The 13,666-nt window shown below is 45.0% G+C and overlaps 1 protein-coding gene across 11 annotated transcripts in view; it reads left to right on the top strand.

The window, feature by feature from the left end:
- plcb1 (phospholipase C beta 1) overlaps positions 1-13,666 on the top strand; it is a 1,372,871-nt gene that overhangs the window by 1,237,704 nt on the left and 121,501 nt on the right. For 10 of the 11 annotated variants that reach the window (XR_015077546.1, XR_015077547.1, XM_085981702.1 and 7 more), the window contains one exon: positions 958-1,177. Coding sequence is in view for 9 of the 11 variants with exons in the window: in XM_085981702.1 (XP_085837828.1) it covers positions 958-1,177 (220 nt within the window). In the remaining 2 variants the exon portion in view is untranslated. The remainder of the gene's footprint in view (positions 1-957; positions 1,178-13,666) is intronic. The other variant, XM_085981709.1, reaches the window with a different exon arrangement.

Here is a 13,666-nt window from a genome sequence, read left to right as displayed (position 1 = left end):
CAAGCCTGGAAATTGTAGAGTGCTATTATCATTCAAACACGTTAACGCATTCCTTTGTCTGTTATTTTAACAGAGTGTGTTAACTCGTTTAGCACCTCTGTTAAAATAGCAGGCAGGGGAATCCGAAAAGAACATGCATTTTTCACTCAGCATCATTTCAAGGCGTTCGACTCTTGTTTAAAATGGTTGAGAATATCGAGTAGGGAAGAGAACAGAGGCTTTGTAGAAGCTTGAATGTAAATACATTTTCTGTCTGTGTGAATTATACAAAAGTAAATTGGACTATACTTTTAGAAAGCTGAAGTATTATGCTGAGCTGTATTTCAAGGTGTTGAGTCAGATAAAATTCCTCGTGTTCCAAAATAAAAAATGAAAGGTGCTCAGATGTATACAAGATGTCTAAAAACAAAATTAAAACACATGCTAACTTCATGCCCAGTGCACACTTGATACAGTACATTTTTAATCTGTTCATCAACATCTTTCAAAGAGTCGGCACAGGCACGATGGGCCAAATGGCCTCCATCCGTGCTATAAAATTCTACGAATTATTTAAGGGCAGATTGTAATAACCTTAATCTTTTCAAATATAAACAAGTTAGTAATTTTTAAGTGCATCTTCATTGAATATAAGTGTATATAAGGAATTCATAGAATCATAGAATGATACAGCACTGAAGGAGGCCATTCGGCCCATTGTGCCTGTGCCGGCTCTTTGGTAGAGCTATATAGTTAGTCCCAATCCCTTGCTCTTTCCCCATAGCCCTGTAAAAAAAATTCCCTTCAAGGATTCATATACTCCTGATAGTTCTCATTGTTGTAGAGGTTTCACTGAGGATGCATTGTAGTAACATTATATTTTATATTATCTGAGTAGTTGCAGTAAGTCATTTACTAAAGGCAGAAGGGGGAAAAAAGCATTTGATGTGATAAATTGGTTTCTGTAAACTGCTGCAGAGGTGGAAGCCCAGACTGTGGAAGAGCTGAGACAACAGAAGGCATTTGTGAAACTTCAGAAAAAACATTACAAAGAAATGAAGGAATTAGTGAAGAAGCATCACAAAAAAACCACCGACCTGATCAAAGAGCACACGGCAAAATCCAGTGAGTTTCAGAATGAGTATTTAAGACGCAGGGTGCTCCTGGAAAAATCAGCAAAGAGAGATGGTAAGAAGAGGTAGGTGAACCATTCTCAAATACTTTTGAGTACTCACAGTGGGGCCTTGTGCGATTTCTAACTTGTATCAAGTGCTAAAATAATTCTTTGCCAGCCTATGTTAAAATAATTATAAGAAGTGTGGTTTTATACATGCTTTTATTATGGTTTAGTTTTAGATAATAGAAAATGACGAGACCTTTTTGTTATTCCTGGCACATCCAGTGAGTCATTTTTTGCGCTGTTTGTTAAAACTGACTTTATTCACCTGCCCTCATATAAACACTCACCGCCGATCTGTGGTGCTTAAAATGTGAAATGTTTCATATTACAGCTGATGAAAAATAGCACAAAAGATTTTTCGGGTAGGATCCACATGGCAGTGGAATTAAATGATTTGTCAAAGGACATCACTGTAAACAACATATTCTCTCGGATGTTTGTTTCAAATTTGGGTATCGGAGAGCCAGAACGCTGGAAACTGACAGAATAGTATCAGACACATTAAAAACAAAAATTGCCTATTTGTAGCGTAAAATAAAACTTGTGGTCAGCATGGCATAATAAAAGTCTTTGAATTTGGAATGAAACAGATAGAATCACCTGGTTACAATTTGCAAGTAATCACTTGGATCTGCTGTTGCCTCAGTTGTCATTTTAGATTTATCCATAACACAAAGTTGGTTTTAAAATCGATCTTATATTTGTGATTCAGGGCAGAATAAGCAGCATTTCGTTCGAAAAGGGATCGTAATTAACATGAATGTGTTTCTTTAAACACGGCAGTGTCGGGTGAACTGGTCTGGATGAGGTATGGATTTCACGGTGTGAGGGAGCTGCAATAACATTCAGAGTTGCATCACTCTCTGAATGATTGCTCCTCAGATGACATTAACTCCGCTCCCTCTCAGCGCCAGTGACTCCTCTCAGAGAGGCCCTCCATTGTTAACATCACCACTGAAATTTAAGTAAATGTTTTTTTTTAACGTTTACTTTGAATGATAGCCGTGAAGCCTAGGTGCGCATTAAAAGAGTCATTTTGCCAGGCTCTGCTCCCAGCATGGAGCCTTGTAGACTGGAGCATATGCCACAGAATTAGTGTTCGAGCCCTATCTACGACCCACACCTCCATCTGGCGAGGAACCTCACTGGAGATCGGGCTTCACAAATGTAACCCAAAAGTGCAATTGTAATCATTTTGGTCAGGCAAATGCACGGTATTATAAACCTAAAAAAAAAGCACAGAAACAGATGCAAAAAAGTGAGACATGCCAAACGTTAAATAAATCTGTCATTATAATTCTTTTTGACTAATGAATTTCCACTGGGGTTGCTCACACTAAGTCAGGACATATGCTGCTTTACAACAGCAGGGTCATTTATACTGTGAAACATACTATTATATATGCATTATTATATATTAGCTGATTTAAATGGTGTTGCAAACAGCACGGAGGATGAAGTGCTATTTTGCAGTGACAGGAACATTATACCGTACTGCAGATTGGGCCTGATTACGTGATTGGGTGCGCTGTAGTGCTACTGCTAAGCGCGAGGGGGGGGGGGACATATAATCAGGTGATTTCGTGCTTCATGTTCACTAAGTATCTTTTTGCGACACACATCATCCGTAGGCTTCATACAACAAAGGTCTGCCATACAAACTTGGTCACTTACTGATACCCCGGATGGGGTGAAGGATGGGCATATGGCATTCATCAACGATCCCTTTTACTTTTGGAAATGCTGCAGTGCGGTGATTTTGGGCAGCCACTTCCTACTATTCAATGGGAAATGAGATAAAGCGCTGGATTTGCTGACCAGTGCATCAGTTGTCTGTTTGATGCAGGTAAGGGGCAGCACGTTACTTGATACGGCAGTTCCTAACCAGTAATGGCCGATAGGCATAACCGTTAAAGGCAGTGTTGGCCTGCCAACCACTGGCAGTGCCATCTCTATATTGGAAGTTGGCTACACAAGTATCCATGCAGCAGATGGTGAAGCTCTGTCCTGCTGATCCAGATCACCCTGAGGCAATCGTCCTCTGCCATTGGCAGGTAGTTTTGCCAAGCTTTCCAGATGGTTTCGAGCCTGTTTATCTCCACAGCATGCTTTGTTTCATCTTGTACCTCAACCATGAATTACCGCATTTGAGGCACTTTAACTCTACTTAATGAGTTTGAAAAATGGCACCCCAATTTATTCCGAGCAAATAAATACGAATAAAAATATCAGAGATATGGAAAAAAAAATCTCTGTAAACATTGCAAAGAGAAACATACAGAGTCAATTTAAGAGCTCCTTTGATGTTTCCCTTTCAAATGAGTATACAAGAAAAAAAGAGCAAACCTATCCAAATCTTCCTGAATTATGTTAGATGTTCATTTAAATAACCTTGCACCAAATCTGAGGTCTTAAAGAAAAAGAAAAGAAAGACAGAGGCCGCGAAATTTGGTAGGTTAGCACCTCCCGTTAGCGCCTGGCCGGGGCGCTAAGGGGTTAGCATCCGGCCGCGGCGAATCCAACGCCACACGCGACCTTCAGTGGCGAATTAGCGCTGGCGCTAACTGTTAGCGCCGAGGCCTCTAGTGCCTCTCACATGTGACGTCAATGCATGTGCAATGCCCCGTTAACGGCCCTGATGCAAAATTGCCTTTCGCCCCCTGCTTTAGCTCCTCACGCCGACAACACCAGCAAGAGGAGACGTTGTGCACTCGGAAGTGCGCTGCAGGAGCGGTAATTAAAGGGAATGCTTCCGTGTCGCATGAACATCGCGAAAAAGGCGCTTTCAGTGATCACATCATTTATTACTTGCACCAGTGTGTACAAAACTTTTTACACCTTTTCCTCAAACATCTCCAAATGCTGCACTTTCTGAAAGTGATGGGGGCTGCAATGGCAGTCGCCCAGGTCACGTTGAAAAACACCACTGATGACTATGAGGCTATACAGCGTAATTGGCCCTTCCCTTTAAGAGATGGAAGCAGCCTGTGTGATTAAAGAGTGCTGTTTGGACTGCGCATGACCTGCTTTATCACACTGCTGGTAGCGCCCCACTCTCAGAGGTTAGCGCCCTAAGTTAGGAGTGTAACGCTTGATTTAGTGCTCCACTTCCCTCTTGGAGCGCTAACAATGAATTTGGCGGGAGTTGACAATGATTAGCGCCTGGCGTTAATTCTTCAACTTTTCAAATTTTAGCGGCCCAGAAGGGGCTATACCGAACTTCTCCCCCTTACTTTCATATAGATTTAATTATTAGTCTTAATGAGACTGATGCACAAAATGGGCTTAGGTACATCACTATACTAAACACAGAAGAGCACTGAATTATAGCCTGGAAAGAAATAGGCACAGGTCCTGCTCTCTCAAATTCAGCGCTCCCTATCTACCGATTGTGAATCTGCTCTCCCAATCCAAAGGACCATTGAGTTGTGAATCTGCTCTCCCAATGCAAAGGATCATTGAATTGTGAATCTGCTCTCCCAATCCAAAGGACCATTGAGTTGTGAATCTTCTCTCCCAATCCAAAGGACCATTGAATTGTGAATCTGCTCTTCCAATCCAAAGGACCATTGAATTGTGAATCTTCTCTCCCAATCCAAAGAACCATTGAATTGTGAATCTGCTCTCCCAATGCAAAGGATCATTGAATTGTGAATCTGCTCTCCCAATCCAAAGGACCATTGAATTGTGAATCTGCTCTCCCAATGCAAAGGACCATTGAGTTGTGAATCTTCTCTCCCAATCCAAAGAACCATTGAATTGTGAATCTGCTCTCCCAATGCAAAGGACCATTGAGTTGTGAATCTTCTCTCCCAATCCAAAGGACCATTGAATTGTGAATCTGCTCTCCCAATCCAAAGGACCATTGAATTGTGAATCTGCTCTCCCAATCCAAAGAACCATTGAATTGTGAATCTGCTCTCCCAATGCAAAGGACCATTGAATTGTGAATCTGCTCTCCCAATCCAAAGGACCATTGAATTGTGAATCTGCTCTCCCAATCCAAAGGACCATTGAATTGTGAATCTGCTCTCCCAATCCAAAGAACCATTGAATTGTGAATCTGCTCTCCCAATGCAAAGGACCATTGAATTGTGAATCTGCTCTCCCAATCCAAAGGACTATTGAATTGTGAATCTGCTCTCCCAATCCAAAGAACCATTGAATTGTGAATCTGCTCTCCCAATGCAAAGGACCATTGAATTGTGAATCTGCTCTCCCAATCCAAAGGACTATTGAATTGTGAATCTGCTCTCCCAATCCAAAGAACCATTGAATTGTGAATCTGCTCTCCCAATGCAAAGGACCATTGAGTTGTGAATCTTTTCTCCCAATCCAAAGGACCATTGAATTGTGAATCTGCTCTCCCAATCCAAAGGACCATTGAATTGTGAATCTGCTCTCCCAATCCAAAGAACCATTGAATTGTGAATCTGCTCTCCCAATGCAAAGGACCATTGCATTGTGAATCTGCTCTCCCAATCCAAAGAACCATTGAATTGTGAATCTGCTCTCCCAATGCAAAGAACCATTGAATTGTGAATCTGCTCTCCCAATGCAAAGGATCATTGAATTGTGAATCTGCTCTCCCAATGCAAAGAACCATTGAATTGTGAATCTGCTCTCCCAATGCAAAGGACCATTGAGTTGTGAATCTTCTCTCCCAATCCAAAGAACCATTGAATTGTGAATCTTCTCTCCCAATCCAAAGGACCATTGAATTGTGAATCTGCTCTCCCAATCCAAAGAACCATTGAATTGTGAATCTGCTCTCCCAATCCAAAGGACTATTGAATTGACTCTTTGAATAGTTCTGTTTCTTTTTTTTTAATTTGAAGATTTTTATTCATTCTCATAGTTAAAGATTTCTCATTGGCAGCAGCGGGAAGGTTTCAAATTTTTTTTGAGTAATTTGATTGGTTCATTTTTCTTTTTGGGAATTTCAGAATTCTGACTTTTCTTCTCCCTCTTTTATGGATATTTAATTTCAGCCCATCTGGTCAAACTATGAAACAAAAATTGACATAGTGCAGGTGTGGCACAGAATCTGATGCATGAAGTGTGGCTAGTGGATTTCCAGTGGCATTGCTCACATTGAGTTGGAGGATATGGTAATACTGAGGAAGGGAAGAGCTTGGGGTTTGGCAGCACTGGAGGGAGAAGAGGTATGAGTTTTGATAGCAGTCGTAATTTGTACTGAGAATTTAAAAAAAACTTGTGTATATAATTGTTTATGATTTCTAAGTGAAGAAAGACTTGCATTTATATAGCACCTTTCATGACCTCTGGACGTCCCATAGTGCTTTACAGCCAATGAAGTACTTTTGAAGTGGAGTCATTGTTGTAATAAGAAACACAACAGCCAATTTGCGCACAGCAAGGTTCCGCAAACAGCAATGAGATCATTGTTTTTTAGTGATGTTGGTTGAGTGATAAATATTGGCCAGAACTCCCCTGCTCTTCTTCAAAATAGTGCCATTGGATTTTGTACATCTACCCGAGAGGGCAGACGGGGCCTCAGTTCAACATCTCAAGTATAAACAACAGAAAGCACAAATGGTGTAATCACTCCCTTGCTCCCTTTCTGATTTGTTTCCAAAGTAAAAATTAAGCATTTGATCATTTAAACATGAAATTTTAGCAGAAGAGGTGCTCACAAGTTATTCTGTCATCTTGTTTTGAAAAGCAAAGAAATTTAGCTTGGGAAATTCTGGAAATTGCAAGCACAGGTAGAGGTGGCAACTCCCTTCAGCTGACAGGGTGCTAGACATGGGGAGCACAACAATTACAAGCCCAGGCTTTTGAGAATGGCTGAGGCCCCCAAGTAATGAAGGTACTCAAAGACTCAAATGATAACTTTATAGGTAAAGTTTAATCATGTTATTGCGAAATATGTATTTTAAAAATGTTTTCATTTTGGTAGGAACCTTATTTTGAGACCATAGTCAACAGACTGCGGAGGGGGGGGGGGGAATTGCTGATATATTTTGATTTATTTGCTCTTTCCTTTCTTTAACTGGTAGCTTTTGACTGTCCATGTTTGATTTGGGGTTTTTCCAAGCTTGTGATTTCCATTCCAGCTCGTTACTTGATGATTGATATGGTGGCAGGCTGTTCCGTTGTAATTTGTTGCTGTATTAGGAAAATAAAAATTGAGACAATTAGGGGGAACTGTAGCACAGAAATGTACATGTGATGGCCACAATGTGACAGGTAGAAGGAAGTGAGATGTTCAAATGTGATGCTTAAATCTTTGTGTGGATGAGGGGTCATACTTTTTATTAATATACTAACAACATTCCCATTTCTTTGCTCGCACTAAGTCCAGTGATATGCTGCTTTATAAGGACAGAGATTGATACGTTGCGATGTATTATTCTATCGCTCAGTTGAAGCTGTGACCATTTTAAGGTGGCAAAGTCTAATTGCTATTAAGTGGATAGTGGATGAGTTCATTGAGTTTAATTGTAAATAGACTTCAAGGCCAGAACCCTGGCTTTGTTTATCTTTTTTAAGGAAAATTGGTGAAGTCAATTAAGGGGCTGCAGATATTCTGATTCCAGTCTTTTCTCTTCCTGGAGAGTATCTCTGTATGTTCTTTGGTTCTTCATACTCTTTAAAATGCGACACAGAAATCTGAGTGGGACACCTGAAGTGTGATGGAGAAATGTAACAGACATGAAATGGAGAAGTATCACAGGCAGCAAATGTGTGCTAGGTATACCACATATATCAGGCAGCATCTGTGGAGCGAGAAACAAAGTTAACGGCCGGAATCTTTACCTTGGAGTCGGGTTTTGTGCGTGCGGAGCGCATAGCGGGTCGGGAACGCGATGTTCTGAGCAGCGCGTTGTTCAGAGCGATTGGAGCTTAACGGCCCCACTTGAAAGACTCGTGCGCATTTCCCAGCCCAATTAAATGGAACAGGTCTGATGACGACATCAATGACTCGTTTCCAGCGCCGATATTTAAAGCAGCCTTGCCTTCAACTCATTTGAAGGTTAGAGGAGGGTGGAACTTGACATGCAAAGGCCTGAGTACTGTTATAAAGTAGTAAGGATGGATAGCCAAAGGCAGAGGGCTGCACCACAGTTTTCAGACACATCCCTGCATACTCTGGTGGAGGCAGTCAGAGCACACAAGGAAGTCCTCTTCCCTGCTGATAGATAAAGGAGACCTCCAAAAGAGACCGGCTGGATATAGCTGAGGAGGTCAGCAGCAGGAATGTGGTCAGGAGGACCTGGATCCAGTGCAGGAAATGATTCAATGATCTCATGAGGTCAGGAAAGGTGTGTGCAATGCCACACTCACCTTCATCCTGCTGTGCCTGTCACCACACCTCCATCACTCTGCCTTCCCAAGCCGACTCCTGTACATCATTCCTCACACCAACATACCTTGCACGTCCACCCATCCCTCTATGTACATACTCACATCCCCATTTGACTAACCACCCCTGACACCCTCATCCTAATGCAATCATACCAACCAACATCACAGAATGAGGCCATTTGGCATTGTCACCCCACTCTCTCATAGCCACCCTCTACAGATGTAACCCATCCATTCCTTACACTCATTCCATCACTCTCACTCAAACTTCTCTTCTTTCCCTCCTTGCAGAAGAAAAGAGCTCAACTGGTGGCCCTCCAGTCTTCACCCAACTAATAGCAGCAGAGGGAGGGCTCTGGAGATCTTGGGAGTTGGAGAGATGCTGGCGGTGTGAGACAGAGAGAGGGGGACATCCTAGCAACCTGGTGACAGAATCACATCTCATAAAGCCACATGGCATACAACAATGGTGACTGATGTCAGCAGACAGTGAAATGTCATCAGGGGAGAAATTCATTTTGGCCCCGTTTGGAGCGCTTTTAAAAGTTGAAAAAATTAGCGTCAGGTGCTAATGTTTCTCAACTTTTAAAGATTCAGTTTTGCGCTCCAGGAAGGAAGTGGAGTGCTAAATCAAGCGCTCCACTTCCTTCCTGGAGCACAAGGGACAGCAGGCGAGGCGGTAGGTGAGCAGTGCTGCACACTGGGCCGTGCAGCACTGCCGCGTTGGAAGGCTCCTTCCCTCCCTTAAGGGGAAGGGCCATCGCTGCAGGCTCTGCAAGGAAAAAACTTACCTGGTCCCCGACGGCAGCTGTGATCCGGCCCGATCAGCCCGATGCACTGCAGCGGAGTGCTGGGCTGATCGAGCACTGGGGAAAAAAGAAAAAAAAGAGAAGGAGCATTTGATTTTTTTTCCCCTACCTCGGCCATCTCACCTTTAAGTATCGCCCTGATGAATGCCTCCTGCAGCTGCCGGTGTTGTCGCCCGGCGATGCTGCAGGGGGCGAAACCGAAGTTCAGGTCTGGGGCGCTACCAGGGCGATGCGCATGGCGATGACGTCACGATCTCCGGGCGCAGGAGGTCGGGGCACAATGCCATACCACCGCTGCAAACTTCCCGGGAGGCGATATTCTCACTGCGCCCGGGCGGTAAGTGGTTAGCGCCCCATTATCCCCCGCCTGGAGGCGATAACGGGATACACAAAGGTACCCAATTTCTCCTCCACCATGTGCATAATAGTAACTTTACCCATTCTTATCATAACACTTTTAATTCATCTCTTTACTCTATCACAGGTCCATCAAGTGCCCCCCCACTGTCCAGCCGGAGGAGGAAGATGACTCCTCAGAGGAACCTCCAGCCTGTGAGGGTGCACCGTCAGCAGACCCAAGCGCAGCCAGCACCAGCGCAGATACGCACACCTCGGTGGGTCCTGTGCGCCATAGAGCAGAGTTGTCACCTGGTGTCTCGGACTTCACAAGTGAGCAAGAGCAGATGGTGTTAACAGGGACAGCAGTGGAGACTCCTCGCCGGAGGCCGCAGGACTCAGGACGCTTCTAGCTCGGCTCAGCTGCATGCAGACGCTGAGCCTCGGGGGCCATCGAGAAAGAGGGTGATCTTGGAGGGGCAGCAACAATTGCAGGAGGCTCTGACATCTTTTGCAACCGCGATGTCTGTGAATGTTCAGAGAATGGAGGAGTCCATCTCCAACATGAGCAGCACCATGTCACAGGCGATGGCGACGATGTGCTGTTCCATGGAAAGGATGGCCACCTGCACGGAGCAGCTAATGTACCAGTCCAATGAGAACATGCTTGCTGTGGACAACAGATGGCAGACGCTCATAGACCTCCTCTCTAGTAGGGATATAAACATAGACTTGGGTCCTCATGGCCCCACTGCTGTGCAGCAAGGTGTTCTCCAGCTAGCAGGGAAATACGGGTGGCCCATGAGAGGGATGATGGTGAGAGGGGACATGGAAGTGGGGGCTCTTCTCAAAGCTCTCCCACTTCTCCCCTGTTGCCTCCCCCTCAGTCAGAGCCCCACATGCTGCCTCGGGTCCCGATGGCCGAGTCTGCCCCTGCACCGTCGCAGGAAGAGCAGACTTTGGCGGGGTCATCCCAGGCTCCAAAACCCAGAGAACGTCTGCCAAAAGTGTCTAATGAGTCACAGCAGGGAAGTGAGCAGCCTGCCTCTACCTCTGCTGAAGTCACAGGGATTGCACCTCGTAGAATCACTCGGAAAAGAAAAATGACACAAAAGTAGATGCACATGGTTATGCACGTGGGTGTATCAAAAAATGTTAGTGCTAAGTTTCAGTTGTTTTGATGACACACATAAATGGTTTTCTTTGCACCACTTTCTGGTCTGGTCCATTTTTGCCTCAAACCTTGGAAGTGGCTTTGTCACATGGAGTGAATGGTGAGACATTACTTAACCTTGAGCAAAGGGGTTTGAATGGAGGAATGGCTTGGTCATTGTGGGGATGCTTTATGGTGTTGTTGGGGGGAACTTAGTACAGCATGTGGCTGCATTGGAGTAAGTTAATTAAATCTGGCCATGATGAAGCCATCCCGGGCAGCAATGTGCACCACTGCTGGTGCCATCTCCACCTCAGGTTCATCCTCTTCCTCCTGCTTGTCTTCTACCTGCTCCTCCTCTGAAGAGGCTGTGCGCCTTGCTCCTCTTGCAGCTCCAATCCTCGCTGCTGCGCTTTGTTGTGCAGCGCGCAGCAGACAACAGTGATTCTGGAGACCCTGGCTGGTGCATACTGAAGGGCTCCTCCAGATCTGTCAAGGCATCTGAAGCGCATCTTCAGCATGCCTATTGTTTGCTCTATGACACATTTGGTGGAGATGTGGGTCTCATTATAACACTCCTCGGCCTCAGTACTTGGTGTCCTCAAGGGTGTCATGGGCCACATCTTCAGTGGATAGCCCTCATTTCCAAGCAGCCAGCCGGCAAGTCTGTATGGGGGTGCGAAGAACTGAGGGAGGGTGGACTGGGGCAGAACGAAATTGTCATGACATCTGCCAGGGAATCTGGTGCACACATGATGATCATCTTTTTATGGTTGTAGACAAGCTGCACATTGAGTGAGTGGAAGCCCTTGTGATTCAAAAACACTCCTGGGTGATGTGGGGGTGCCTTGATGGCCACATGTGTGCAGTCGATGACACCCTGCACCCGTGGGAAGCCGGCCAGAGCCGCAAAGCCGAGCGCCCGCTCAGTAACACTGGCTTCATCAGTGGCAAAGTTGATATAATTAGCTGACTTGTGAAACATGGCATCGGTCACTGGGTGGCGAGATCCCGCAAATGTCTGCTCCAGATCGCTGGGAGGAGTCTGAGGCGAAGAAGTTGAGGGCGGTGGTGACTTTGACAGTCGCAGGTAAGGTATGTCCACCAGGTCCTCTGGGCAGCAGGTCTTGTTCCAGCAAGCTACAAATGTCTGTGATGACCTGGTGCAATAGCCTGAGCCTCCTGAAGCACTGCTGCTCAGTCATGTTGAGGAAGCTCATCCTCTGCCTGTATACTCTGTGTTGGGGGTACCGCCTCCGGCGCACTGCAGCCCTGCGGTGCCCCCCTCTCCTGTGGAGCATCAGGTCGTCGAGGAGAAGGCTACTGGTGTGGTTGCTGCTGCTGCTGGAGTTCTTGGTGGTGGGGCTCATCTTGGTCTGAATCTGAGGACCAAGGTGAGACAGTATTACCGGCACCCATGCTGATGTAGTAGATGGCAGGTAAAGTGGAGATCAGAGGGCCAATCCCTCAATGTTGTGATAGTGAATAGCAATGTGGTGAGAGTGGCTTCCGAGATTTTTAAAAATGACCTGCAAACTGCTGACACCCAAATCTATGGGCAAAATGGAGTCAGCAAGAGCCTTTCCATGAGGCAAGTAATGAGGTGTAAGGTGGGAGTGTTTATGTGCTTTTCCCAGCTCTCAATGAATGGACTCACACAATGGCCACTGAGCTTCCGCCTTCCCTTCACAGGCGAGGTACCCGAGCTCCATGAATCCCGTGCTCCTGCAGTTAAAGTCAAAAGCTTGCGTTAAAAACACTCTTAAGGGTCTCTCAAAAAGCATTTAATGATTTCAATGAGGTCACCCGCCTCTGCCGATCGGGTCCGTGTCGCGTCTTCAAAGCCACCTGAGTTAAATGTGCGAGGCGGGCGGGATGACCGGGTTCTCGACACGCTCACTATTTCCAGGATTTTTACTGCCGACCTACCCCTAAACGGCTCAGCAACGGGAAAATTCCGGCCTTCGTTTCAGGTCGATGAGCTTTCGTCTGACAAAATGTCATCGACCTGAAACGATAACTCTGCTTCTCTCTCCACAGATGCTGCCTGACCTGCTGAGTATTTCCATCATTTTCTGTTTTTATTTCAGATTTCCAGCATCCATAGTATTTTGCTGTTGTTTATATAATAGATAATGGGGTAGATATTGACTTTGTACAATAGTGTTAAACGGGTGATAGCAAATCGACAGCCCTTGATACAGCTCTCCCGATTTTTATTTCCACTGAAGTCACGGTTACTCCCATTGTGTGTGACTGCCTGAGCAGCGCAGTAGGAATTTTACATGAGCATGATAGTAGAAGAAATTAGATAATTTGGGCCCAAAATTCCTCCTGGGGGCACATCAGTCCCATTATCTGAGCAGGCTAAGGCAGAATTTAGGGTGTAACTTGGTAACTCCTGCCCCGTTGTGTGCTCATTCTTAATCTTGGTGAATTTGGGTACAAGCGCATAATATTTCTTCCATTTGCACCCTAGTCTTGCTGGGCACAAGGGTGCTTGTGCGCCTCTGTTGCTAAGGGCTCGGGTGAGGAAATTAAATTTTAAATGGCCAGTTTTCTTACCGAAATCAATTCTAATATAAAGTTGAGAGTTTAGTGTGAGCCCAATCCCATCTTAAATTTTCACACATCAGTTTGTCGGGGATATTTGCAGGTGATTTAAGTTATATACGCTATGAGCATTTGCAGCACATTTCTATAAGCAGTTTATTAGCATGTTGAAATAATATAAACTTGGTTTGATGTGTCAGCACTGGAAAGGGTGAATCCAATATTGAAATATTTCTGTGGCTTTTCAGGGATTTAAGGTAAAGCGCCACCTTGTGGCCAGATGATTCCCCCCCCATATCCATTCCTCGGCTTTTGAAGTTTTAT

The sequence above is a fragment of the Somniosus microcephalus genome, chromosome 3 (genome assembly GCF_052327205.1).
Source record: "Somniosus microcephalus isolate GS21.2 chromosome 3, FLI_Smic_1.0, whole genome shotgun sequence".
In the NCBI taxonomy this organism is placed as follows: domain Eukaryota; kingdom Metazoa; phylum Chordata; class Chondrichthyes; order Squaliformes; family Somniosidae; genus Somniosus; species Somniosus microcephalus.
The sequence above is the reverse complement of the archived record's forward strand: the minus strand, read 5'-3'. Positions and strand labels throughout refer to the sequence as shown.